Source organism: Misgurnus anguillicaudatus, unplaced genomic scaffold (assembly GCF_027580225.2).
Source record: "Misgurnus anguillicaudatus unplaced genomic scaffold, ASM2758022v2 HiC_scaffold_31, whole genome shotgun sequence".
Lineage (NCBI taxonomy): Eukaryota > Metazoa > Chordata > Actinopteri > Cypriniformes > Cobitidae > Misgurnus > Misgurnus anguillicaudatus.
This window is the reverse complement of record NW_027395281.1, coordinates 1,827,575-1,854,185: the sequence shown is the minus strand read 5'-3', so window position 1 is coordinate 1,854,185 and position 26,611 is coordinate 1,827,575. Positions and strand designations below refer to the sequence as shown.

The following is a 26,611-nucleotide window of genomic DNA, read 5'->3' as shown; positions in this document are numbered from 1 at the left end:
CTAGACCAACAGCAAGTTTTAACAGGTTGAATAGACATAAGAATAAACTATAAAACATTATAGTATTTACATAAAACATTATTTATGTAGGGAACACATTTTATAATCAGCCTTCTCACAAATCCATTTTATATGTATGACATTATTGTGTTGATGTCTCATAGTGTCTGTCATACATATACAGTATATCAGATTCACTTACATTAATCTCTCTCTCTCTCTCTCTCTCTCTCTCTCTCTCTCTCTCTCTCTCTCTACAGTTCTGTCTTTATATGTTATAGCTGGATTATGTGTTGGTGTGCTGGTTATTGTTGCTCTAACAGCTACTGGTGGGTTTTACTGTCGCCAGAGGTTCCCTAAAGCAACAACACGAACAAGTAAGAATAATTTACAGATTAAGGAAGATATTAATATACACTAGTCAAGATTTGTAGTGGATCAAAAAAGTTCATCAAAGTCGTCTAGACAAGACAAGATCAGGTATTGTTCAAACTACTTTTATGAAAGATTTTGATCCACTTTAAATGTTGACTAGTGTATATTAATTAAAGATGAAAAGATGATGCATTGTGTGTTTGTGATGGTTTTGTTTAGATTTTCATACATCATTATAAAAACAGTAAAATGCAAATATTACAGACAGAAAAAAGGAACATACACATAATTTTTTTAAGGTAAGTGGTTGGAATCAATTTATTTAAGCTACATTTAAACAAAAAAGGTTAGTAAAGTAAAATAAAATATAAAACTTTTGTTTAAATGTAGCTTAAATAAATTGATTGCAACCACTTACCTTAAAACAATTGAGTAAATTCAATGAATCATTTTTTTCAGTGTATAATACACTTCTATGTGACTTATTTTAATTATTTGTATGTCATAAAAATGATTGTAGGTCAGACTTTACAAACACAATCATGCAGTTTATGATAGTTCATTAAATTATCTTTTGTGTGTCTTCTGAAATTGAATGTCGAGGGTTTAATATCAAATATGAGATTCTTTGAGCTCAGTCCTCGTTATCAGATGATGAAATATTATAATGATATATTTATGTAAAGAGACTATAACATAAGACTTTTACTTATTTTAAAATAAGTATTTGATTGCAAGTGTATGTATATAATCTTTCTTTATTTGTTGTCTTGCTCTTGTTGTATTTTCTGTTTTGTGTTTCTTTTGAATGGATTATAGTGATGGAGGGACAGTCTGTCCGTCTAAAGACTGATGTTGATAACATAAAGACAGATGATGTGATCGAGTGGAGGTTTATACCTGGTCTCTTTCAAAAGACTGTCATAGGTAAAATAAAAAAAAACAAGGTAACCGGTGAAGGTGATGAAAGATTCAGCAGGAATGTGCAACTGAACAGTCAGACCGGATCTCTCTACATCACAAACTTCACAACCAATCACTCTGGACTTTATGAAGTAAAAATCACCAGCGGTGGAAAAACCTCATACAAGAGATTCAAAGTCATCATCTCTGGTAAGTATCTACAGTTTAATTATTATTAAGGCGTAACAATCATCTCAGATCTGCATAATGTGTAGAAGTTTCATAAATAGAGATGTGTTTATGAATATCTAATTACTTTAGCACTTATCACATCTTGACTTTTAACCACAGACACTGCAAACTTTGACAAATGTAGGTTTAAATGACAACATTAATGCTTGGTTTAGCACTGCTAGTGTGGATTAACCCCTTACTGCACGGCCAGATGTTTAAAATGATGCAGTTTAAGAATGTGATTATAATTTTCATCAACAGGCCTCATAAAATATTTTTGCATGCAGGTAATGTTACTCATCTAATAAATATGCAAACAAAAACATTTAAGGGTTTAGATGTGTACAGTGTGAATTTTAATCATTATTATTAACAGAGGTAAAATATAAACTGTGTGAAACATAAAATAAACATAGATATGATTTAACGTATATAAGATGATTGTTTGCAAGGAACTGAAATGCACTAGTTACTATTACGATGCCAATCACCTCAGAGGATCTTTTAATCACAATTAACGTCCAGGACCCAAGGAATAAATGAAGAGCAAGAGACTTTGTGCAATGAACTGAATTTCTATTAAATAATCAAATAGAAATTGTAACAATAATTAAACACTCATAACAATGCAATTACTCAAATAAATATACAAATAAAGAACGTAGGCCTACATAAATAAATTGTTAAATACAGCAGTTGAAGTAGTGAAGGTAAATAATACAGATAATTGCAGTTGTGACGATGTATCAACACAGAATTAAATTCTTAAGTAAAGTTATTAACAGTCCCAAATGTCCGAATGTCTTATCTGATATAAGAGGTAGTGATCCGTTGTCGTTGGTTCGTTGATGTCTTCTCACGTGGCGATGAAGGATGACACACGTGTCCAGTTGATGTACACGTGCACCTATGTGAAGTTATGTATGTGTTTGTGTGTGTGTGTGTGGTTCTACAATAAAACAAATAAATACAATTACCATGATAATCTTCGCAAATGTTAGAAATGTGCATTCAGTGCTAACCGTTTAGCATAAATAATCGCTACATCATCACAGGTAGAAACGTAATGATGGCATTTACTTTGATAATCTACAAATATGCTTATATATTATATGACAACCAACTTAACATTTAGTTATTGTGATATACAGTGATTATCACTCATTTGAAACATATGACAATAAATATAAACACATTTCAACTTACGATCGTCAATGACGCACACTTATAACCATCACGGAGAAACATCAAACAAATGACTGGTCAATCACACCCATCCGCTGTCATTCGGTAGATCATCACAGACTCTGGCTCTTTATGGGACGATTAAACGTGTTGCATAGATTTCTGCAAGATTAATACGCTCCGTTTCTATAAAAGTTACGGAGACGGCAAACTTTGCGGTCTGCCATTGCAATATAAAGCCACTTCTCCTGCTGCTCTCGCGCAGTCTCAGTTTAAACCACACCCCGTGTCAATGCCAGACTGACCTCAGTACAGCCTTATCATTAAAGAAGGATATCTGAACAGAGTCTTTTTTACAGCCGCCCCCAAATTTGTGGTAACAAATTTGCCAGTATTAAGTTTATTGTGAGTCATCAGTGTCTGGAGGTAAGGCGGGTAGTCTTATTAATCGTGCAATAGGTCGGGTGTAAGTATGGTCTTTCACTTTAATTGAAGCACTTCTGACTCTACCATCAGAACCAGGAATGACAGATGTAACAGTGCCTACTCTCCAGAGGGCTCTTGGCATTTGTTCATCAGCAATGAGAACGACAGTTCCAACTGTAATATTTTCTTTGTCTTGGTTCCATTTCTGACGTGCTTGTAAAGTAGGCAGGAAATCATGAATAAAATGCTTCCAGAAGTGGTCACTTAGTATCTGACTGTGTCTCCATCTTTTTCGACTGAGAAGATCAGAATCAGGGTAAACTACCTGTGGCAGTGAAGAATCTGGCCGCCCCATGAGTAAAGAATTTGGGGTCACAGGATCTGGGTCACCTACATCACTGGAGACATAACCCAAAGGTCTTGAGTTTAAAATACTTTCAACCTCAAGCAAGATGGTTCTTAGGACTTCTTCTGTGACAACTTGAGCTCCAAGTGTTGTCCTTAGTGATGTTTTCACTGACCTTACTTCTCTTTCCCATGAGCCGCCAAAGTGTGGTGCGCTGGGTGGATTGAAGCGGAACCTGATCTGTTCTTTGGCTAGCTGGTCTTTGATAGTAGGCTGAATTTGGTGAAAAGTCTCTTCCAGCTCGGTATGTCCTCCTTTAAAATTTGTTCCCTGGTCTGAGAGAAGCTCATAAGGCTTCCCTCTACGGGCGATAAAACGCCTAAGAGACATCAAAAATGAGTCAGTGTCCATGTGATCGAGTAAGTCAAGGTGTACTGCTCGGGTCGTCAAACATTTATATATAATGCCCCATCTTTTCTCCGTACGGCGCCCTATTTTGATGACTAAGGGCCCGAAACAATCCACTCCTGTGGAATAGAAAGGGGGTCGAAACAATCTGAGACTTGATGGAGGGAGGTCTGCCATTCTAGGAACTGCTGCTTTCCCTCGCCACTTGTTACACTCAAAACATTCATGTTGGTACTTCTTAATCGCCTCTCTTCCGCGTAGGATCCAGAACTTTCGTCGTAATTCTGCATATACACGGCCAGCCCCTGGATGGTGCAATTTGTTGTCATAGTGCTTAATGAGGAGCTTTGAGACTGGGTGACTTGGAGACAGGACTATAGGATGCAAAAATTCATCGTTTAGACTGTCACATCTACGAAGCCTTCCTCCTACTCTAATCAATGCAGAGTTGTTGTCATATTCGGGAGTGAGTTTCATTAATCTGCTGCGATTAGGCACATTCTTCCCTTCCTTAAGCAAAGCATACTCTTCAGGGAAGTCTTGCATCTGACAGTGTCTCAAAACAGTTAATTCTGCCTCACTAAAGTCATCTGCATCAGGCGGTCCTTTATTGGCGGCCGCCCCATTCAGGGACTGCACTGTGGCTTCCAGAAGTTCTTGATAACTTTGAAATTGGAGGGCATCTGGTATTACAGTTCCTTTAGTCTCATTCACTACCCCACAAAATGCAGATTTCTTAAGCTCTTGAATGTCTTCAGTGTTTAGGCATTCTGGTGTCTTTGGCCAGTAAGAACTAGGATACAGCAAAAAGTCTGGACCTTTGTTCCAAGAAGTATTTCCAGCCAACTGATCCAATGTTAGACCTCTTGTTATGTCATCAGCAGGATTAGATGATGAGTTAACATAACGCCATGTTTTGGGGTCAGACAGCTCTTGAATTTCAGTAATTCGGACTCCCACAAATACTTTGTACCGGCAAGAGTCAGATTGGAGCCAGGCAAGAACTGTGGTTGAATCAGTCCAGAACACACAGTTGTGAATTTCCAAGGTCAGCTCTTTTTGCAACACCGAACCTAGCTGTGCTCCTGTCAATGCTGCACAGAGCTCCAATCGTGCTATGGAGAGCTGCTTCTTGGGTGCAACTCTGGATCTTGCAGCTAGGAAGGATACCTGAATATTGCTCTGATCATCTTCTGTTGTCAGATACGCCACTGAGCCATATGCCTTTTCAGAAGCATCACAGAATATGTGTAGGTTGCGACATTTAACAGTGGACTGAAGGCATGAACTATAGCATCTGGGCTGTGATATCTTGGCTAGTGCAGGCAGTTCACTTTCCCACTGACGCCATGCATCCAGTAAATGAGCAGGAAGGCAAGGGTCATCCCAACTTCGTTTTTTATCCCACAACATTTGGACAATGATCTTAGCCCTTGTGGTATAGGGGATAAGAAACCCAAGGGGATCATACTGTTTTGCCAGAGTACGGTAGATTGTCCGCATTGTGATTTCACCATCTTCACCTTGGTGGGGCTTATATGCTAACGTATCCAATTTGCATTGCCATAGTAGGCCAAGGGTCCTTTCTTGAGGATTGTCTGTCCCTTGACTAAGCCAGATCTCACTGCTATCTGATCTTAGCTCAGCTGGAAGGTGTTGAATAACTGTAGGGACATTGCTTGCCCACTGCCTCAGCTCAAATCCACCCTTTGATAGATGATCCTGCAATCGGTGAACTAGTTTCTCAGCCTGTTCTTCAGTTGGCACACTTTGTAAACAGTTGTCTACATAGAATCCACGCTCCACTGTTTTTCTCACCTCATCTGTAGGCTCAAGGTAATTCTTTACGTGTGACTGAAGGGCAAATGTAGCACAGCAGGGGCTACAAGTGGTCCCAAACGGAAGAACCTCCCATTGATAGACTGTGGCAGGTTCCATTGTTTTTCCATTGCGCCACAAGAATCTGAGGTATGGTTTGTCTTCATCAAGGAGGCGGACTTGATGAAACATTCCGCGTATATCACTGCAGATCGCTACAGGGTGTTCCCTGAAGCGCAGTAGAACTCCCAACAAACTTGCTCCTAGAGTAGGCCCGGGCATGAGGTGCTCATTTAGAGACTGGCCTTGGAACTCAAAGGAACAATTAAACACAATGCGGTCTTTGCCGTTATGATTAACCATATGATGTGGTATGTACCACGAATGAAGACTCAGGTCACACTGGTTTGTAGTGAGCGGGGTAATATAGCCTGCCTGTATTAGCTTCTGAATCTCAGCGTTGTAACTTATTGCCCTCTGAGGCTCCCTCATTAGGCGTCTTTCTGTGCTGTGGAGGAGGGCTAACACAGCTTCCTTTGGTGCATTCAATGGTGGGAGAGATTCCTTCCATAGTAGTGGAGTAGCGTATCTTTGGACCCCTTCTATATCCATCCTGATTGTCTTCTCTTGCAAGATACGAATTGCTTCTGTGTCTTGTCGTGAACGAGTGACAACCTTCTCAGACTGATAAGGTACAATGTCCAGTTTCCAAAGCCTTTCAACTTGATTAAAAAGTTCAGTCTCTGGAGATGAGCAAGATACAAAAAGACATTCCTGTGGCTGCAACACAGACTGAAGGAATCTTGATGGACCCTGTAATGTCCACCCAAGACGTGTATGTACAGCTGCTGGCCCACCTGGCGGGCCTAATCTCACAGGTTCTACAGGTGTAATCAGATGAGGATAGTCCGAGCCAATGAGCACCAATGGTTGGGCTTGAGTGATATCAGGCAGAGGCAAATTTCTTAAGTGGTGGTACTTTTCTTGTAAGTAAGTGATGGGATATGTGTGTTGAACAAGACCCAGCTCTTTAGCAGTAAATGCTCCATGAATTTGAAATGCTCTGTCAGGTAATGAGACTGGCGATATAGAAAATGACACTGAATGTCCTTGTATGGTATGGACTTCCTGTCTGACAGTACGAAGGGCTAAGTCTTCAGGTTTTCCTTGCAGACCTAAACGTTGAGCAGCATCATGCAGCAGAATTGTCCGTTCGGAGCCGTCATCCAGCACTGCATAGGTCTCTAGTGATTTATCACCATTCCAAAGTACAACCCGACTTAATTTGAGCAATACCTGTCTACCACTTGTAGGCCGATCCAAGTATAAAGTCTGGGAAGTGGAAGTGAGTGGGATTGTGTTCCCTTCTGACTCTTTACTTCTGTCCTTCCATTTTGAATCAGAGCTGGCATTTACATCATGAAGAACCTCAAGATGTCTCCTTTCACACTTTTTGCATTTTGCTTTCAAAGTACACTTTGAGGAATGATGACCTCTGCCACATCTCCAGCATCTGTTACCAGTCTTGATCCAGTTCTCAATTTGCTCTTTTGTCAACAGCTTAAAGTTAGAACACTGATTCATATAGTGCTGAATAGAATCGCAGAATGGGCAGTACTTTTTAGGCTTTTCTGGTTTCTTATCTGTAGACACTGATGTCGTTTTCACATTTTCGATGGACAAACATGTCTGTTCTCCTCCATGCAGGACAGTGGTCTGTTTTCGTTGCATGAATCCAACCCTTTTGTCTTTGCGGAAAGCTTGCTTGTCAGGTTCATGGTATGTGCCATACTGCGTTCCTTCCACCTGCACACGGACCTCATATTCAAGCCAATCTGCCAAATCAATCAGAGTAGGAACGGGATTCTGAAGGGGATTAACAAATCTCTTGAAGTTGGCTCTTAGGTCATAAGGTAACTTAGCTAAGAGGCGAGATACATGTGAACCACACTTTAGCTCCGTCCAGCCTGGGCTTCCTAACTGATTCAACATCCCGACTAATGCTCTGACTCTGAGGGCGAAGGCTTTGAAAGCTTTGACATCACCACTTTTTATATTGGGTCCATCCATCAATTGGCTAATCCGTTGCAACGCTAACTGATGTGGCTGCCCATACATGTCAGTAAGTGCTTTCATAGTGTCACTAAAGGGATAACGACTATGACTGTAAGAATCAGCAACAAGTAGAGCATCCTCTAACTTAAGATGGTCCATTAAGATTTGAAACTTGAAAGATTCAGTAGCGTTATTAGGCAGTACATTGTCTAAAGCAATCTTAAGTCTGGTGAATTCACGCGGGTCATCATGAACAAAGTCAGGGATAGTAGGAGTGGGCCCACGGTACTGCACTGGTGAAAGGAACAAGCCACGATCAAGACCACGTTCTTCCAAAGGAGGAAATGATGCATCAGATAAGTGAAACCGTTCATTGTCACAATAGCTCTCATGTCTCCTATTATGCTGAAAGTAAGGTCTTGAATCGAATAATGAAGTCCTCTGCAAAGTGCGCCCTCTGTCGCCACTGTATGGATCATAAGTATCATTAGCAGATTGGAATTCTGAATATGGATGACCAACCTTAGCATTATTTAGAGAATGTTGAGAATCCCATGCAGGGTAGGATGATGGATTGGGCCGCTGCAACTTTGGATTATCAGACTGACACCAATGACGATCATATTGAGATTGTCTCGATTCGTGAACATTAGCAGCATGACTGGGTAAGTATTGCGACGAGTCATTATCACACTGAGGCGGTTCTGTATACTGAGGAGTTGACTGTCCTGAATGTGACTGACTACTGCTTAGTTTGCCCATTGTCTTTAAGCTGTGAGTAAGATCTGCTATGAGGTCTTGGTGGCCATCTCCACGTTTGTGTAAGGACTCATCTCTAGGGGGCAGCACTGGAGTATTTTCTGCTTGGCTTGGTTTTCGATCATCCTGTTGTGGAGCCAACATACTAGCAGCTATTGGTGTTGATGACACCCTATAGTCCATACCATGTGATGGAGATGAGACCTGCGGCGGAGCTAACCCAGGAGAAGTGGCAATTATGTCTGAAATGCGCTGAACATCTTGTCTGAGCTGCCTGCTTTCTTCTCTCATTTCACGAATACATGAGAGAACATCAGCATTTGTTACAACACTAACCTGCTCATCTGGAAATGTAAGGTGCCTTTGAGGATAGCTAACCTCATAATCCTGCAGATGCAAAGGCGGACGAATTACCCTGCGTGGCCTTACCACCTCTTGCTCTACTAACTTTTCCCTGGGTCTGGACGTCATAGCTGAAGCAGTTATAGCATCCGGCTCGAAGGACCATTTAATGTTTGCAAGGAACTGAAATGCACTAGTTACTATTACGATGCCAATCACCTCAGAGGATCTTTTAATCACAATTAACGTCCAGGACCCAAGGAATAAATGAAGAGCAAGAGACTTTGTGCAATGAACTGAATTTCTATTAAATAATCAAATAGAAATTGTAACAATAATTAAACACTCATAACAATGCAATTACTCAAATAAATATACAAATAAAGAACGTAGGCCTACATAAATAAATTGTTAAATACAGCAGTTGAAGTAGTGAAGGTAAATAATACAGATAATTGCAGTTGTGACGATGTATCAACACAGAATTAAATTCTTAAGTAAAGTTATTAACAGTCCCAAATGTCCGAATGTCTTATCTGATATAAGAGGTAGTGATCCGTTGTCGTTGGTTCGTTGATGTCTTCTCACGTGGCGATGAAGGATGACACACGTGTCCAGTTGATGTACACGTGCACCTATGTGAAGTTATGTATGTGTTTGTGTGTGTGTGTGTGGTTCTACAATAAAACAAATAAATACAATTACCATGATAATCTTCGCAAATGTTAGAAATGTGCATTCAGTGCTAACCGTTTAGCATAAATAATCGCTACATCATCACAGGTAGAAACGTAATGATGGCATTTACTTTGATAATCTACAAATATGCTTATATATTATATGACAACCAACTTAACATTTAGTTATTGTGATATACAGTGATTATCACTCATTTGAAACATATGACAATAAATATAAACACATTTCAACTTACGATCGTCAATGACGCACACTTATAACCATCACGGAGAAACATCAAACAAATGACTGGTCAATCACACCCATCCGCTGTCATTCGGTAGATCATCACAGACTCTGGCTCTTTATGGGACGATTAAACGTGTTGCATAGATTTCTGCAAGATTAATACGCTCCGTTTCTATAAAAGTTACGGAGACGGCAAACTTTGCGGTCTGCCATTGCAATATAAAGCCACTTCTCCTGCTGCTCTCGCGCAGTCTCAGTTTAAACCACACCCCGTGTCAATGCCAGACTGACCTCAGTACAGCCTTATCATTAAAGAAGGATATCTGAACAGACTCTTTTTTACAATGATGGTATATAAGATGATGAGTTAATGTGAGATAAGTGGTTCATTTGAAGATGTGTGACACTGTTTATTACTCTCTCATCATCTGTTGTTTGACTTTTCTATCAGATTTCCACTGGAGAAAATATTTTGCAGAGATAAACTGGTTTTGGAAATGGAAACGGCCAGCATCATAGGATGAACACACCAGCGTCTTGTAGCTTACATGAGCATCAAAAAACGTATACCTGCTCATAAACTTACTTATGATTTTACATAAAAACACTGTGAAGCAGTTTGAAATCCACCTGTATGTGCTATTGGGTATATTATAGTCTGTATAGTCCTTTGATTTGGCATAAATCTATAAAACATTTAGATTTCATTTAAACTTGTGTAACATTATGCATGTTAGATTTCACATCTTAGATATGGACAATATGTACTGCATGTAATATCTGCTGAAATGTATGGATAATTTAAGTAGATGTGTGTGCAGTTTATTTCATTTAGTCTGAATGATAAACATAACAACAGACTTACAAGTGATGTTCATGTTTCAAAAACAAAGCATTTTGGCACCTGTGTGTTTTCATTTGGGACACAAATAAATGTGCACATCCAATTCCCAAATATGTCTTTTGGGATCAAATAAATAAATGTTTTTATGTGTACAGTATGTGCTATAGGTTATAATAAACTGATTTATTGTGGTTATATTAATAGTTGAATATACTGATGAGTCACATAAATGTATTAATAATGGTTATTATAATTAAAAGCATTAAGTGCATAAAATAATTGAGCTTGAGAGTAAGAATTTAATGATTTATTATTTCTTCTCAGTGTACAGATGACTGTGTGTTATTGTGTGTTTATGTTTTAAAGTATAATCTGAAGAGTTTCGTTGCAAAACGAGATAACCACCGTTTTTTAATTGTTCAGGAATCTCGTTTTTTGGTTGTGCATTCCAATTAATTTCAATTGAACGTGAGTTGGTTTGTTTTGATTTATATGGAAGCCCATTTCCGCCACATGAGAAAAAAAAATCATGCTCTGATAAATCATAATTATGACTTTTAAAGTCGAAATTATGACTTTTAAAGTCGAAATTATGAGATAAAAAGTGAGATATATATCAGTGAGATTTATCAACTCATCTCTCTCCTCTGGTTTTGTCTAAATCAGATACAGCAACTGTAAGGTAAAATCTCGCTAGATTTTGGATTTAGAGGTAGAATTAGGATGAAAACAACACACATCTGTTGAGATTTTTACGACATTTTGGCGGTAGCTGTATCTCTTCTAGCCACAACCCTCTCCCCGCATGTTGCTTTATGAATGATGAAGTTTTGACTCGTGTGTCAGGTAGACATCTTTTAAAATGAATCTTTCAGATCTTGTACAAACATTAATGAATATCTTTGAAAATGATTTGAATGTAATGAAGTTGTTTTTAATGTCACAGGACTGTGAAGGAGCAGCTGCATGTGTTTGAAAGTGAACTTCATCTCTTTTCACCACCAGAGGACTCTAAACTCAAATGTGTAATTGAACTCATTCAAAACATCTCTAGATAAAGTAAAAATGATTGATTTGTTCATCAATAGTTGATGTTTTATTGATCAGAGTTGTAATAAAATCTTCATCTTCCTCAGATGTAGGTTAATCTTCATCAGTTTGTGTCTGTACCATTAGATCTCTTATAAAGGTGAGTTTTACTATAAAAACTGTACTACATGTTTTTACAGATGCAAGGCTATAAACATCTAAACAAATACTCTTTTAAGATACTGTAGAGGCCAATGGGACCTGAAAAGTGTCACAACATGCAATACAGGCCAAAAGTTTGGACACACTTGACAAAAATGTTAACTATGATTTTAAAAATCTTTTAATCTGAAGGTGTGTGGTTAAATGCATGAAATTACGTTTGTAGAAAAAACTATACATGTGCCAAACAGATTCATTTCTGTGAAATGTCCTGTCCTGAATTGTAATGTAAATACATAGACAGTAAAAGAAAGTTAAGTACGTGAAATGCGTGAATGCAGCATCTGAATACAGGGAACTATATGCAAGATAATCGCCGTCATTTATAAAGAAGATCGCATTTATGTATGAATCAAGATCGTGAGTTTATATAAAAAATTGCCTTAAAGGGGAATCAAACCCAGGTCGTCCGTTTCATAGGTCTGTGACGCTAACACGGTGCCACAGAGTCACATAAAAGTTGCTCTCTAAACTCCTTAAGTAGCCTCCAGCAAAATTCACGTTAAAAACAAATTGTGTGGAGGAAGTGACGTATGCCGTAAAGCAGTCGAATTTTGTAGTTTTTTTTTGTGCTCTGGTTACTACTAGAAACACTAAGTTTTAAAGTACGAGTAAAAGTGATACAGACCCCGTCAGGCTATGGTAGACATGTCATTCAACCTATTTAAAGTCGATGTACTATCACAAGGGTCTTGAAAATGTATTATGAAGGTTGAAAAATTACATGGTGTCGCTTTAAATTATTTGCAGTCTGCGATTAAACCTTTCAACCACACAAGATTTAAAATCCGATGCGACGGCAAAATTATGAATATTATATTTTATAACAACTTCTTGAAAATGTTTGTTAAAAAATTCTTTCCCCTGATCCGTCTGTATTTTCTGAGGTACCCAGCCTTCCCAGAGTATAGATTCAAAAGCCTTAGCGACCTCTATACCGCTTTTGTTCTTTAACTCTTTCACCGCCATTGACGAGATATCTCGTCAATTAAGAGAAAACGCTTCCCCGCCAATGACGAGATTTTCCGTCTTTCCGCAATACCGCAACTTTTTAAACCCGGAAGTATTGCCCTATGGCAAGCGGCTGCATGTCCGTGTCTGTTTTAAAGATCGCTCTGAATGGGATCTCTATGAAAAGTCCGTCACAAAAATGAAATTATCTCTGCTTTTTGCTCAAAATGTGGTGTTTTTGCAGAAACCTACCCATATTCAAAAGCTGATTACAAAAGAACCACTGAAGGTAGGATGAAAGTTTTTTTTTGTTTGAAAGCAGAGGGTCTGTTCTTTCATTTGGTATATTGTATGTTTATATATTTAAAGAAGAACATTTTCTGGAAGGCATTAAACTTTGGTGAAAATCATGAAAAACGTTTGCGCTGGCAACTTTTTTTAAAAACGCTGGCGGTGAAAGAGTTAAGACCCGAGTCCATGCATATTAAATAAACACATCTATGCATGTGAGTAAAAATTTTGTGTCGTCATTTTCCTTGGAATATGCAGACATATCGACCAAATCAGCTTGAAACTGCATGTCTATCCCGTAAACAATCTCTCTGTTTCTTTTGTATTTAAGAGGAGCCTGCCTATGTAATGTGTAGGCATCCTGTGAGGAGAGCCATTCTGAAACCTCCTCGTCATTTAACCGTACATCGTAATCTTTTAAAACAGCTTGTTTTAAACGATTTTTACCACCTAAAGACCCTGGGTTGGAGTGTGCGTAATAAACCTTGCTTCTGCCGACATGATGTCGTCACATCAGACCACAAATAAGTAATGCGTGAGAGTTGGGTAGATAGTCTTTTTTATTTTCACACAGCAACGATAATACAGGATATATATGCCATCAGGGGCGTCATGCACCATTTTTTTTAAGGGGGCACAGTGTGCAAAGCTCACAGAAATTTGTGCATACACATACATCAAACGAATTATAGAGCTTTCAGTCTTTTCCATGGCACTTACATTTCTAACATTCTAAACGCCCCTGCCATAGTGCAAAAACCTCCAAAATAAAAGTGTTGACTAACTTTCATATCAAATACTATTCAATCGGATTAATGACATATTGGCATCATATTTACATCTGAAACGCATGTGTCCTATTTACGTTTTGTTTAATGACTTTAATTCTGTCATTAATGCATTTTTCACAACAACTGGCAAAAATTCTTCGTACAAGAAGGCCATTCTCAAATAACGAATCTATAACCACATATGTGTACAAACTCCACCAACCTGTACAAAATCATACTACGATTGCACGGATGTACACTTACTGACAACAATACGGAAGCAATGCAAATGAAAAACAACAACAATAGAACAATAGAAATCATGGTTATTTAAAATGCTTTTCAAATAATTCTTAACTAAGTACAACTCCAGCAACACATAAACTAAAACAAGATAATATCAAAACAAAACATACTATGACATCCCTTAACAAATCTTGTCACGACAACCGCCAAAACCACTAAACACACAATAAAGACATTTAATGATGTGATAGAGCACACATATCCAACTAAAACACTAAATCAAACTCTTAGTATAACAGAGCTAAATGCAAAAACAAGTCTTACCTTTTGTCGTCGTGCAGTTTTTATTCCACAAGTGGACATTCAAAAATGCGCGCAACAATTCTCAGTGGAAGAGAACATGTTTATTTATCCACAGAGCAAATCATATTACTTCTGGAATATGCAATATGCAAAGCGCGAGTGTGGGGGAGAACCATGAGTTTGTTTAAATGTTAAAACAAAAAAAGGAATTACTTGCGAAAATACAGATTATAAAAGCAGCGGTGATCATGAGACCTCCTGCAGCGCGAAACCCACTATAGATTGTGTTCGACAGGCTGATGACGTCAAAGTACTGCGAGGGTGAGTCGAGGAATCATCGGAAGAGTTTGATTTCAAACCGCTTTCGCGGCACGTTGATGTCATCCGCTTGTCGGTTCCAGTGTTATAGCATGAAGTCAAACACACGTGTAAATGATCCTTATTAGTGATGTACCAATGTTTAGATATGTTCTACTCAAAATATTTTAAATTATCTTGAATGAGCATCATTATAGCCTGTTGATTTCTGGAGTTTTGTCTAAATGCTAGGGTATGGCAACTGCCATACCCTGCCATACGCAAACGCCGCCCCTGCTACTAATATAAGGTCGAGACGGTCACATTTTAAACCATACAATTTCTACACAGAGGAGGTTAACAACACATTACCGTACTGGGGATTTGGAAATGTTGTGAGCGTGTCTTACACGTTTTAATTCCCAAATGCAGCCAGCAGCAACAGCTAAGCTCGTGGGCGCGCGCCGACTGCAGCGCCTGCCGCCAGAATAAAGTAATGTACACGATCAAAACACTATCAAAACTCTGAAAAGTGACACGGATGCAGCACAAAATTGACAATTTGGGCATTTTAAACAGATTAAAAGATTAATGGACGCTTTTTTATTTTTGAGGTTGCTTGCAAAATCCATTTGGCTCAAAAATCCAAGGGGGCAGCTGCCCCCTCAGTTTCAATGGGCATGACGCCTCTGTATGCCATTACAGGGTGTCTAAATACCATAAAAAGTGTATACATGAAACAATTCGTTGCACATCTCTCCAGATAAATTTGTAGAACAAGGACCAGTCTTTAGCAGGGAGAAAAAGGCGTTGTTTTAATTCAGGTCATCAAAATTATTTTCTAAGCAGTCACAAAAATGATAGAAGCAGGGGTTATGGCAAACTCTTGTAAAAAACATGTTTATCAAGTTTGGTGTTTTTGTTTAATTAAAGGTGCAGTGTGTAAATTTTAGCGGCATCTCGTGGTGAAGTTGCGCATTGCAACCAACGGCTCAGTCCACTGCTCACCCCTCGCTTTTAAAAAGCATAGAGAAGCTTCGTTAGCCGCCACTGGACAAACATGTCATCGTCTGAGACAACTTAGTAAAAAAGTTTGTCCTTTAAGGGCTTCTGTAAAAATATGGCGGCACAAAATGGCGACTTCCATGTAAGGGGACCCTCGGTGTATGTAGATAAAAACATCATATTCTAAGGTAATAAAAACATAACGGTTCATTATGAAAGGTCTTTATACACCCCTGATAATATAGTTTTGTATAATATTTTGCATTTCTGTCAAGAGATTCTTCCAAAAAATTACACACTGCACCTTTAAAATGTCAAATTGTGTTTTTCTTTGGTTCTTCAAACTGTAACGTCATGCACTTGTTATTTTATTACCATTATGGAAGTAAAATCCCACTTATTGTTTATAATAAACATGGTAAAATTCTGATTTTCATGATATGTCCCTTTTAAACACAATTCAATCAAATTCTGTCTATATGCTAAAGGTGGATATCTGACTATAATAGATAGATATCCACACATTCATCCATCCATGATCCTTCATCTAATCAGCATTCTATTGTGGATCAATGCATATGAATAAAAATATTTTCCCTGATATTGTATTAACAGTTACCATTTTTATTAATTACATTCATATTGATTTACATTTCATTATCATGTACAATGTAAAAAAAATGCAATCCCAGCTATCAGTTACTAGGAGGTGCTGACATGTTTCAAAATAAAGCTATGTTTGAGGTAACAAGTAAGAAAAAGACCAAAAGGACAGATTGTGTGAAGGGCTTGAGCTTTTAGGATTAAAAGCACAATATGTTTACCTTGTTTTAATGTTGAGCATGAGTTTTCACAATTGCTTCTGATCACCTTTTTCTGACAGTAAGTTAAAACATAAACAACACATCAAAGTGCTGCATGTCAGAATGTGCATCTTTGTGCCTTGTGTGAGTCTAGATGAACCCAAAACCCAACCCAAAGACTTCTTAAAGTCAACCATATCAAACCGTATAGTAAAGAGAAGCAGTGGAGACAGACTCTGTAGCTGGTCATTTCACACGCTGACACCAGTGACTCTCCATCAGTATAAAAGTCTCTTTGTATGGTTTTTAGGTGGCTGTTACTGACTAACGCTCAGAGATCAAACGCTAAAATACTTGACTCGACATGAAAAGGTGCACTTTACTCTTCATCATCTCTTTATTCATCAACGGTAAGTTCGTTTAGCAACATTACTGCAACAGTTTTGGTTTCAAAAATGTGCATTTGTTTAATAATATAATAACTGCAAGCAGTTTTGTTTGTAATATTTAGGTGTTTCTTTATTCAAGTTGATACAGATTAATTTAAATATGCAAAAGCAACTTGTTTAAGATCCACATTTAAAAACCCATAACCTTCAGTAGTGTTAGTGAACTCATACTGTAAATGTTTGTCTGATGCTATTATACGAGCAAGTTTGGTGGTACAAAGCGGATTTAAAAGAGGAGCTACATTTTATGGCGTAATAGCACTTTTGGGAGTACTTCGACTCGGCGCAGTAACACCCTCCCTCTCCCATTATGAGAGTGAGAAGGGGACCGGACTTTTCAGGCGAGTCGAAGTACTCCCAAAAGTGCTATTACGCCATACAATATAGTTCCTCTTTTAAATCCGCTTAGAAAAGCGCTACGTTTTATTTTGTACCACCAAACTTGCTCGTATAACTACTCGTCTTAAATAGGAAAAACGTTGATGTGTTTGGTCACTTCTAACTTTATCTCTGATTGGTACCATTGAATGAATGGGGCTAAGCTAAATGCTATCGAAGTGTCGCAGCGCGCTCCAGCGCTTACGTGCACGCACACAGATGATAGAGGGATGTATCAACAATTCTTAGTTAAGGTAATAACATCGTTTAATATTGAAAATGAGTAGACTATTCCTTTAACCAACAAAAAATGGTCAAATTTTTTATTTCTTTATGTCAAAAAATTATGTTATGTAAAGATCATGTTCTATGAACATATTCTGTCTACTATAAATATATAAAAACTTTATTTTCAGTTTAAAAACTTTATTTAAGGACTTCATTTGGACATCATAAAAGGTGATTTTCTCAATATTGTAATTTTTGGCACCCTTATTTCAGATTTTTAAATCGTTGTATCTCTGCCAAATATTATCCTATCTTAGCAAACCATACATTAACTGAAAGCTTATTCATTCAAATTCTCAACAAAAAAAGTAGACCCTTATGCCTAGTTTTGTGGTCCAGGTTCATAGACGATATTGACAGACCCTTTATATATATACTGTAAATTCAGATTGTCTATGTTTGTGTCTGTAGGTGTGTTTGGTGATGAAGTGAAGTCAGTGTCAGTGATGAAGGGAGATTCTGTTACTCTACACACTGATATTACTGACATACAGAAAAATGATTTATTAGATTGGAGGTTTGGTGAGAAAGAGGATCGCATAGCTCAAATAAACAGTGAGGCCAATTTAGTTTCAGTATATGCTGGCAGTGAATTGAGATTTAGAGACAGACTGCAAGTGAATCATCAGAGTGGAGATCTCACCATCAGAAACATCATAACTCAACACACTGGAGATTATCAACTACAGATCATCAGCAGAGTGACTCCTACAAGAAAAAAATTCAGTGTTAGTGAGTATCTCAAGCTTTACATTAATAATGATCTTAACTACATCATTGTGGTTTTAATACTGGTTTTAAAATCTCCGTCCATCTGTTTGCTCTTCATCTGTTTTTATAACCTACTTGATTTTAAAAGCATGTCCTCTTCTGGATGTTTTTTGCTGTCTCTTTATGAATCATCATATTTCTGTTTGTGTGTGCAGGTGTGGTTGGTGCAGGTGGAGGGAAGTCAGTGTCAGTGATGGAAGAAGACTCTGTTACTTTACTCACTGATGATCTTGATATCCAGAAATATGATGTGGTACTGTGGAGGTTTCGTCATGAAAACTCTCCTCTAGCTGAACTCAACAGAAACACTGCTATCTTCTTTATATATGATGATGTTCATGATGGGAGATTCAGAGACAGACTGCAGCTGAATAATCAGACTGGAGATCTCACCATCACAAACATCAGAAACAAACACTCTGGACTTTATGAAGTTGATATCAGCAACAGCAGCGGTAGTTATACTATACATCAATCATTCACAGTTACTGTCAGTGGTGAGTAAATACAATAAATATCTTTTTCAGATTATTACTCTGTAAACAATGCAAATGTAAATTTGGCTATGCAATGATGTGTTTCAAAATCTATAAGTTTAGTTACTGTTGTGCTTGGATACTCTCAAAGATTAGTTCAGAATCAGTGATGTATATAATGTAAAATTGCTGTTATCTGCTATTCTACAGTCATTCTTTTACACAATCTCTGCACTTTGTCTTTGGTTCATGTCAGTACCATGAACTCTTTCTCTATAGCGTCTGGGTTCTGAATGGACAGTTTTGTGTTGCTACTCACGAAATGATGCCACAGTGTTCATCTGTGAGCTGTGGGTTGTCAAATTGTATTATTGGGCCCCAGTCAGTGGCGTGTTTACCCACCACGCAAACTACGCAATTGCGTAGGGCCTCGCGGACTTGGGGGGCCCCCTACTGGCCACAAGGTGTGCGAAAGTATGTTACGTTTATTCAGACCCAAATCTAAGGCACGGATAAAGCACGGCGAGCGAGAGATGTGCAAGTATGCACGTAGAATAATATTTGCGCGCATCCTCGCGAGGGCACATATAGGCTACTTCATGAGCGAACTCTACGGGACAGCGCACCTCTGCACAGCGCGCACAAATGTAGCCACAAGTGCTGGAATGAGCGATCTCTGTGCTCTCGTAACTGCACAACATTCACTTGATGGTCAAGTTTACTTTGGGCTTCACACCTGTGATTGGTGGTTTGGTTTGATCAGTGACATGTATCTTTTGTTCCACGCTCGCTCGTACAATAGACATGATAAAGACACCACGCAGGGGTTTAAATCATGTCTAAAATACATAAATCATATTCTGTATCTCATCATTGTCATTAAAATCTCATCTTTAGTGTATTTCTAGTCTATATGCTTGTTGTATCTCACAGTAAGTTTGTTTTTGCAATATGAACATGAGAGTTATGTGATTCCCATCTATAAATTCAAGCAATAACCAACTTACAATGTTGTTTGCTGGTGTTTGTTAGATCAATCGGAGTCATAATCTAATGCTTCCTCTTTTTCCTCATTTAGTTTTTTTAGTAAGATGTCAGACACTGAAGTTGCAGTATTAATTACATTGTTTTAAATACATCCTATAAGACATTTGCAAGCAAAAGATATATCTGAGAGGGGCGCAAAAAAAATTTTTAAACCAAAAAATTTGTCAAAAACATTTGTCATACCAATTTAGTGTTATTTTAAGCAGTGTAAAACAAAATAAACCCGGTTTATATATATATATATATATATATATATATATATATATATATATATATATATATATATATATATATATATATATATATATATATATATATATATATCACTTAAGTCTATATACTGATTATTATTGTTGTGCAATTCAATTGAAAAACCTTGGGCAATGCTGGGGCATGGGGGGCCTTGGTTCTTGGACTTTGCATAGGGCCCCCAAAATGGTAAACACGCCACTGGCCCCAGTAGACTAAGGCCCATTGAATTTTTATCAGTTTTTAAAACAAAGTTTCAAGTTCAAATTCTTTCCTTCACCCCAAACTGATTTTCTTTTGTTTTGTTGGTTTTTTTCTTACTTCTACTAGACACTTTTCTGGTTTAATATACTGTATACATTTGATATTTCTTCTTGAGAATTAACCTCAAACAGGAAGTGAAGCTGTTTCTCTTCTTTAATGTTTTAAATATAGTAACTAGGTAGTGTAAAGATTGTGTATTGTGTGGTTATTATTTTTTGGGTTGCATAATTTGTTAAGATAAAGCGAACAAATATACTGTATTGTACTCTTATTGTAGAAAAGTTTTTGTTTTACTTTAACTTAACAAATTAAGTTAAATTATTTTAACTTGTTTATAAGTTATAACTATAACTATATAATAGTCAAAACCATAAAATAATAGGTTAAAAGAACTTGCATTACAAATTTGATTAAACTTGCAGACAGCAGTTTGTTTTATAGTGAACTGACAGATGTAATGTTTCTAACATTATACTAATATTTTAAAGTTTTTATAATATTCACAAATGTAAAGGTGCTTCTAAAATGTATAATTTTCTTTCTTTGTGTGTTTGTTCATTTGTATCAGTATTTTTTATGTTTATCTGACTTTAATGTTCATGTGTTTGATGTTGTCACAGGTAAAGTGATGACAGTGTCAGTGATAAAGGGAGAATCGGTCACTTTAAAGACTAATACTGAAATACAGAGCTATGATCTGATACAGTGGATGTTTGTACCTGATGATGACACACGGATAGCTGAAATATATAAATTTAACAATACATTTGCGGTATATGATGGTGCTGATGGGAGATTCAGAGACCGACTGATACTGAATAATCAGACCGGAGATCTCACCATCACAAACATCACAATTCAACACACTGGACTTTTTGAACTGAAGATGAACAGCAGTAGACGATCAATTCAGAGGAGATTCAGTGTAAATGTCAGTGGTGAGTATTTGTCTTTTAAAGCATTAGTTCTGTCAGGATCCTGCCCAAATCTTGTTTTGTATTATATCTAGTCATGTTGGTAGGGTTCTGACAGTACATTGTTTTGTGTGGGGAATGCATGCTCTCAGTTTTTTTTTTATGATATAACGTATTTCCCATGTCTCTATCGTCACTTTTTACCCGCTCCCTTGCTTATTTTCACCTGTTCCCCTCATAAGTTTCCCTATTTATAGTTCTTGTGTTTGGTGTTCTTTACTGGTCCGTTTTGTGTTGTACCTGTGAGTTCTAGTCACACGTATCAAGTCTAGTCTAGTCTACTCTAGTCTAGTCTAATCTAGTTTAGTGTTATCTGTTTATTGTCAAAGGTTTAGTCTAGTTTTGTATCATTCCATTGTTTTACCCATCATTAGTTTATAGTTAGTTTTGTCTTGTTTTGGGTTTTTGTTTTCCTGTTTTTTGTTAGTAAATATTTCATTGTTACGTCTGCAATTGGGTTCGTTTCTTGTCCATTCCTGACAAGTTCACCCCAAAATTAATATGTTGTCATTAAAGGGATACTTCACCGATTTAGCATTCAGCTTTGTATCTGTAGAAACCCGGCAGTATTACTGAATGACCATGTTTCCCTCCATCATTTCCCCCTGAGAGGAGAGATATCTGCATTTTGGTTCTGCAAAAAAGTCCTCCGATGATGCAAAAATCGTCATATTACATCATCGGAGGACTTTTTTGCAGAACCAAAATGCAGATATCTCTCCTCTCAGGGGGAAATGAGGGAGGGAAACATGGTCATTCAGTAATACTGCCGGGTTTCTACAGATACAAAGCTGAATGCTAAATCGGTGAAGTATCCCTTTAATTACTCCCCCTCATGTACGACTCTCGTTCATCTTCAGAACACAAATGAGGATATTTTAAATGAAATCCAAGAGCTTTATGAGCTCCCGTAGACAGAAATGCAACGCACAACTGTCAAGGCCCATAAAGACATTGTTCATGTGATTCAATCTTCATTTCATGAAGCTATCAAGAATATTTTTGTTATCATGAAGTCAGTCTCTAATGCATAATTATGAAAGTAGCACATAAACACCTTCCTGCGATAGACAATTATATATATAAGTTTTAACCCAACATTGGTTGTTCAAACGCATTGTTGGGTCAAATATAAAATTTTTCTGTGTTCATCCCTTTTTGACCCAATGCTGAACATCTGCGCTAGGTGTCAGAGAACTACCACACCAACAGCTAGTTTTAACAGGTTCAAGAGGCATAAGGATAAACTATAAAACATTATAGTATTTACATGAAACAGTATTTAGGTAGGGAACACATTTTATAATCAGCCTTCTCACAAATCCATTTTATATGTATGACATTATTGTGTTGATGTCTCATAGTGTCTGTCATACATATACAGTATATCAGATTCAGTTACATTAATGCCTCCTCTCTCTCTCTCTCTCTCTCTCTCTCTCTCTCTCTCTCTCTCTCTCTCTCTCTCTCTCTCTCTCTCTCTCTCTCTCTCTCTGTGTCATTACAGTTCTGTCTTCATATGTTATAGCTGGATTATGTGTTATTGGTGTCCTGGTTATTGTTACTCTAACAGCTGCTGGTGGGTTTTACTACCACTACAGATGTCCTAAAGCAATAATACGAACAGGTAAGAATCATCTACAGATTAAGAAATACATTGATATAGACTTGTCAACATTCGTAGTGGATCAAAAAGAGTTCATCAAAGTTATAGACAACTTTTATAAAAAGATTTTGATCCACTTTAAATGTTGAGTTGTTAGGTTTTGTTTAGGTTTTTATTTTCATACAGCATTATAAAAACAGTAAAATGCAAATATTACAGACAGAAAAAATGAACATATAATACATTTCTATGTGACTTATTTTAATCATTTGTATGTCACAAAAATTAATGTAGGTCAGACTTTACAAAAACAATCATGTAGACAGTTCATTAAATCATTTCTGTCTTGTGTCTTCTGGAATTGAATGTCGAGGGTTTAATAGCAAACATGAGATTCTTTGAGCTCAATCCTCATGATGAAATATGATATATTTATGTAAAGAGACTATAATATAAGAATTTTACTTATTTCAAATAAACATTTGATATAAGTGCTAGTGTATGTATTTAATCTTGCTTTCATTATTGTCTTGCTCTTGTTGTAATTTCTGTTCTGTGTTTCTTTTGAATGGATTATAGTGATGGAGGGACAGTCTGTCCGTCTAAAGACTGATGTTGATAACATAAAGACAGATGATGTGATCGAGTGGAGGTTTATACCTGGTCTCTTTCAAAAGACCCTCATAGCTAAAATCCAGAAAAACAAGATAACTGGTGAAGGTGATGAGAGATTCAGCAGGAATGTGCAACTGAACAGTCAGACCGGATCTCTCTACATCAGAAACATCACAACCGATTACTTTGGACTTTATGAACTAAAAATAACCAGCGGTGGAATAACTTCATACAAGATATTCAGAGTCATTGGTAAGTAACTACAATATAATTATTCTTAAGGTGTAACAATCATCTTAGATCTGCATAACGTGTAGAAGTTTCATATCATAAATGTAAAGATGTGTTTATGAACATCTAATTACTTTAGCGCTGTCACATCTTGACTTTTAACCACAGACACTGCAAACTTTGGCAAATGTTGGTTTGAAGGACAACATTAATGCTTGGTTTAGCACTGCTAGTGTTAGTATTAACCCCTTACTGCACGGCCAGATGTTTACAGTTTATAGTGATGCAGTTTAAGAATGTGATAGTTATTTTCATTAACAGGCTGCATAAAATATTTTTGCATGCAGTGTTAGTCATCTAATAAATATCAAATAAAAGACGGTTTAGATGTGTACAGTGTGAATTTTAATCATTATTATTAACAGAGTCAAAATATAAACTGTGTGAAACATAAAATAAACATAGATATATAATATAATATATATAAGATGATGAGTTAATGTGAGATAGGTGGTTAGTTTGAAGATGTGTGACACTGGTTATTACTCTCTGGTCATCTGTAGTTTGGCTTTTCTAACAGATTTCAACATGACAAAATGGGCAATGACAAACTGGTTTTGGAAATGGAAACGGCCAGCATCACAGTATGAACTATGAACATCACGAACACACCAGCATCTACATGAGCTTTGAAAAACGTATACCTGCTCATAAACGTACTTATATATAGAAATTGAAAAAACACTGTGAAGCAGTCTGAAATCCACCTGTATGTGCTATTGAGTATATTATAGTCTGTAGTTTTTTAATTTGGCAACATTTAGATTTCTTTTAAACTTATGTCACATTTTGCATATCTTTGTGTTTCATCTCCGATCTTAATGTTAGATTTCTTATCTGTTTTTAGATATGTACTGCATGAAATATTTGCTGTTTCACACTTACTTCTTTCACAGTATATTTGAATATGAGATTAATATCTGCTGAAATGTATGGATAATTTAAGTAGATGTGCAGTTAATTTCATTTAGTCTGAATGATAACTGTAAACATAACAACAGACTTACAAGTGATGTTCGTGTTTCAAAAACAAAGCATTTTGGCACCTGTGTGTTTTCATTTGGGACACAAATAAATGTGCACATCCAATTCCCAAATATGTCTTTTGGGATCAAATATATAAATGTTTTTATGTGTACAGTATGTGCTATAGGTTATAATCAACTAATTTCTTGTGGTTATATTAATAGTTTAATATATTGATGAGGCACATAAATGTATTAATAATGGTTATTATATTCAAATGCATTAAGTGCATAAAATAATTTTGAATAAGGATTTGATGATTTATTATTTCTTCTCAGTGTACAGATGACTGTTTGTGTGTTTGCTCTTGTGTGTAAATTATCATCTGTTCATACCAGTCAAAGGTTCAGCTGTAGATGTGAACACAAGATGGCGCTACTGCTGCTTATATATCAGTGAGATTTATCAACTCATCTCTCCTCTGGTTCTGAATCTGGCTAGATGAGATACAGCCATAGATATGTATAAAGGCTAGATGGCTCAAGGCGGAGTCCCTAACAGCATCACCTGGCGGCCATCTTACGACAGGGCGCTCGCTCACTCGTAGCATTGAGTTTAATGGTGCAGGTACTTTTAAATGACCATAACTTGCTCAATTTTCTACCGATTTTCAAACGGTTTGGGTTTTTACAAACGTTATTAACGTGGCTATAATTCTGGATGCTTTAACATGTTTCATGAATTTATTTTTTATTTTTAGTATAGGTATGCAGTGTCATAGGTACATCTTTGACGTTTATAACAAACCAAACCGTTTGAAAATCGGTAAAAAATTAAGCAAGTTATGGTCATTTAAAAGTAACTGCATCATTAAAACTCAATGCTACGAGTGAGCGAGCGCCCTGTCGTAAGATGGCCGCCAAAATGCGGACGTTGCCCTCAATTGGCCAGCAGCGCGGACGAGCCATCTAGCCTTTATACATATCTATGGATACAGCTACTATGAGGTTAAATCTCGCGAGATGTTGGGTTTATGGGTAGAATTAAGATGAAAATAACGCACATCAGGTAAGATTTTTAGTGATTATTATATTATATAGATTAGACATTCGTGCATCTTTGAAAATTAACCTTAATATTTCACGTAGCTCACTGTGATAGCACTTTGTGTAAAATTGAAGCTGGATAGGTAAAGAAGAGTGATGTACTTTTCAAACCACTCAAATAAACACTCTCATGTTCACAAACCAAACAAAACCAAGTTTATTTGCACAACAGGTTTGAAAATAAAACTTGGAAACTGTTTATGTGTCAGATGCACTCGAGAAATAAAACCACCTTGACTCTTTGGTCATACTCTCTGATGTTTGTAATCACTGACTTTTCGATAATATTTTACAGTTTATGCTTTCTTTAAAGTCACAGTGAAAATAAAATGGCAGGTGGGCGGGGTCCAGGATTAGCAATTAGCAACACAATCCAATCATTTCAGAAGCCGTTTCACTTGGATATAAAGCGAGGAAAATAAGTATTTGACACATTAGCATTTTTATTAGTAAGGGGATTTCTTAGTGGGGTGTTGACAAAAAATATCCACCAGTAGCCATCAAGCCAAATATTGAATTCATACAAAGAAATCAGAACATTAAAGTATACCAGTTGAGTCATAATATATAATGTGAAATGACACAGGGAATA

At 37.0% G+C, this 26,611-nt stretch overlaps 2 protein-coding genes across 3 annotated transcripts; one reads left to right on the top strand and one right to left on the bottom strand.

Moving 5' to 3' along the window:
• Positions 1-1,957: 1,957 nt before the first annotated feature.
• Positions 1,958-10,100, bottom strand: LOC141362944 (uncharacterized). Of its 2 annotated transcripts, XR_012368494.1 has the most exons (3): positions 9,786-10,100; positions 2,719-9,528; positions 1,958-2,461 (listed from the first exon to the last, which is right to left on the bottom strand). XR_012368494.1 is itself a non-coding variant. In XM_073865238.1 (2 exons), exon 2 carries the CDS (start codon positions 8,978-8,980, stop codon positions 3,098-3,100), a length of 5,883 nt encoding a protein of 1,960 aa, XP_073721339.1. In that variant the 5' UTR covers positions 8,981-9,528; positions 9,786-10,100; the 3' UTR covers positions 2,468-3,097. The 2 variants fall into 2 exon arrangements, 1 of the variants encoding a protein (XP_073721339.1); XM_073865238.1 differs by lacking the exon at positions 1,958-2,461 and having other exon boundaries at positions 2,468-9,528.
• Positions 10,101-16,849: 6,749 nt separating this feature from the next.
• LOC141362964 (uncharacterized) lies at positions 16,850-23,916 on the top strand. Its single transcript, XM_073865286.1, has 6 exons — positions 16,850-16,949; positions 18,066-18,386; positions 18,581-18,922; positions 21,082-21,399; positions 22,943-23,062; positions 23,621-23,916. The coding sequence occupies exons 1-6, from the start codon at positions 16,904-16,906 to the stop codon at positions 23,914-23,916; spliced, it is 1,443 nt and encodes a 480-aa protein (XP_073721387.1). The 5' UTR covers positions 16,850-16,903.
• Positions 23,917-26,611: the final 2,695 nt, after the last annotated feature.

Excerpts from the sequence above, each read along its gene's own strand:
- LOC141362964 (XM_073865286.1), top strand. The coding sequence starts at position 16,904 with ATGAAAAGGTGCACTTTACTCTTCATCATCTCTTTATTCATCAACG. Across the intron at positions 21,400-22,942 it reads ATTCAGTGTAAATGTCAGTG|TTCTGTCTTCATATGTTATA; the intron begins GTGAGTATTTGT and ends GTGTCATTACAG. Across the intron at positions 23,063-23,620 it reads TAAAGCAATAATACGAACAG|TGATGGAGGGACAGTCTGTC; the intron begins GTAAGAATCATC and ends AATGGATTATAG.
- LOC141362944 (XM_073865238.1), bottom strand. The coding sequence starts at position 8,980 with ATGACGTCCAGACCCAGGGAAAAGTTAGTAGAGCAAGAGGTGGTAAGG.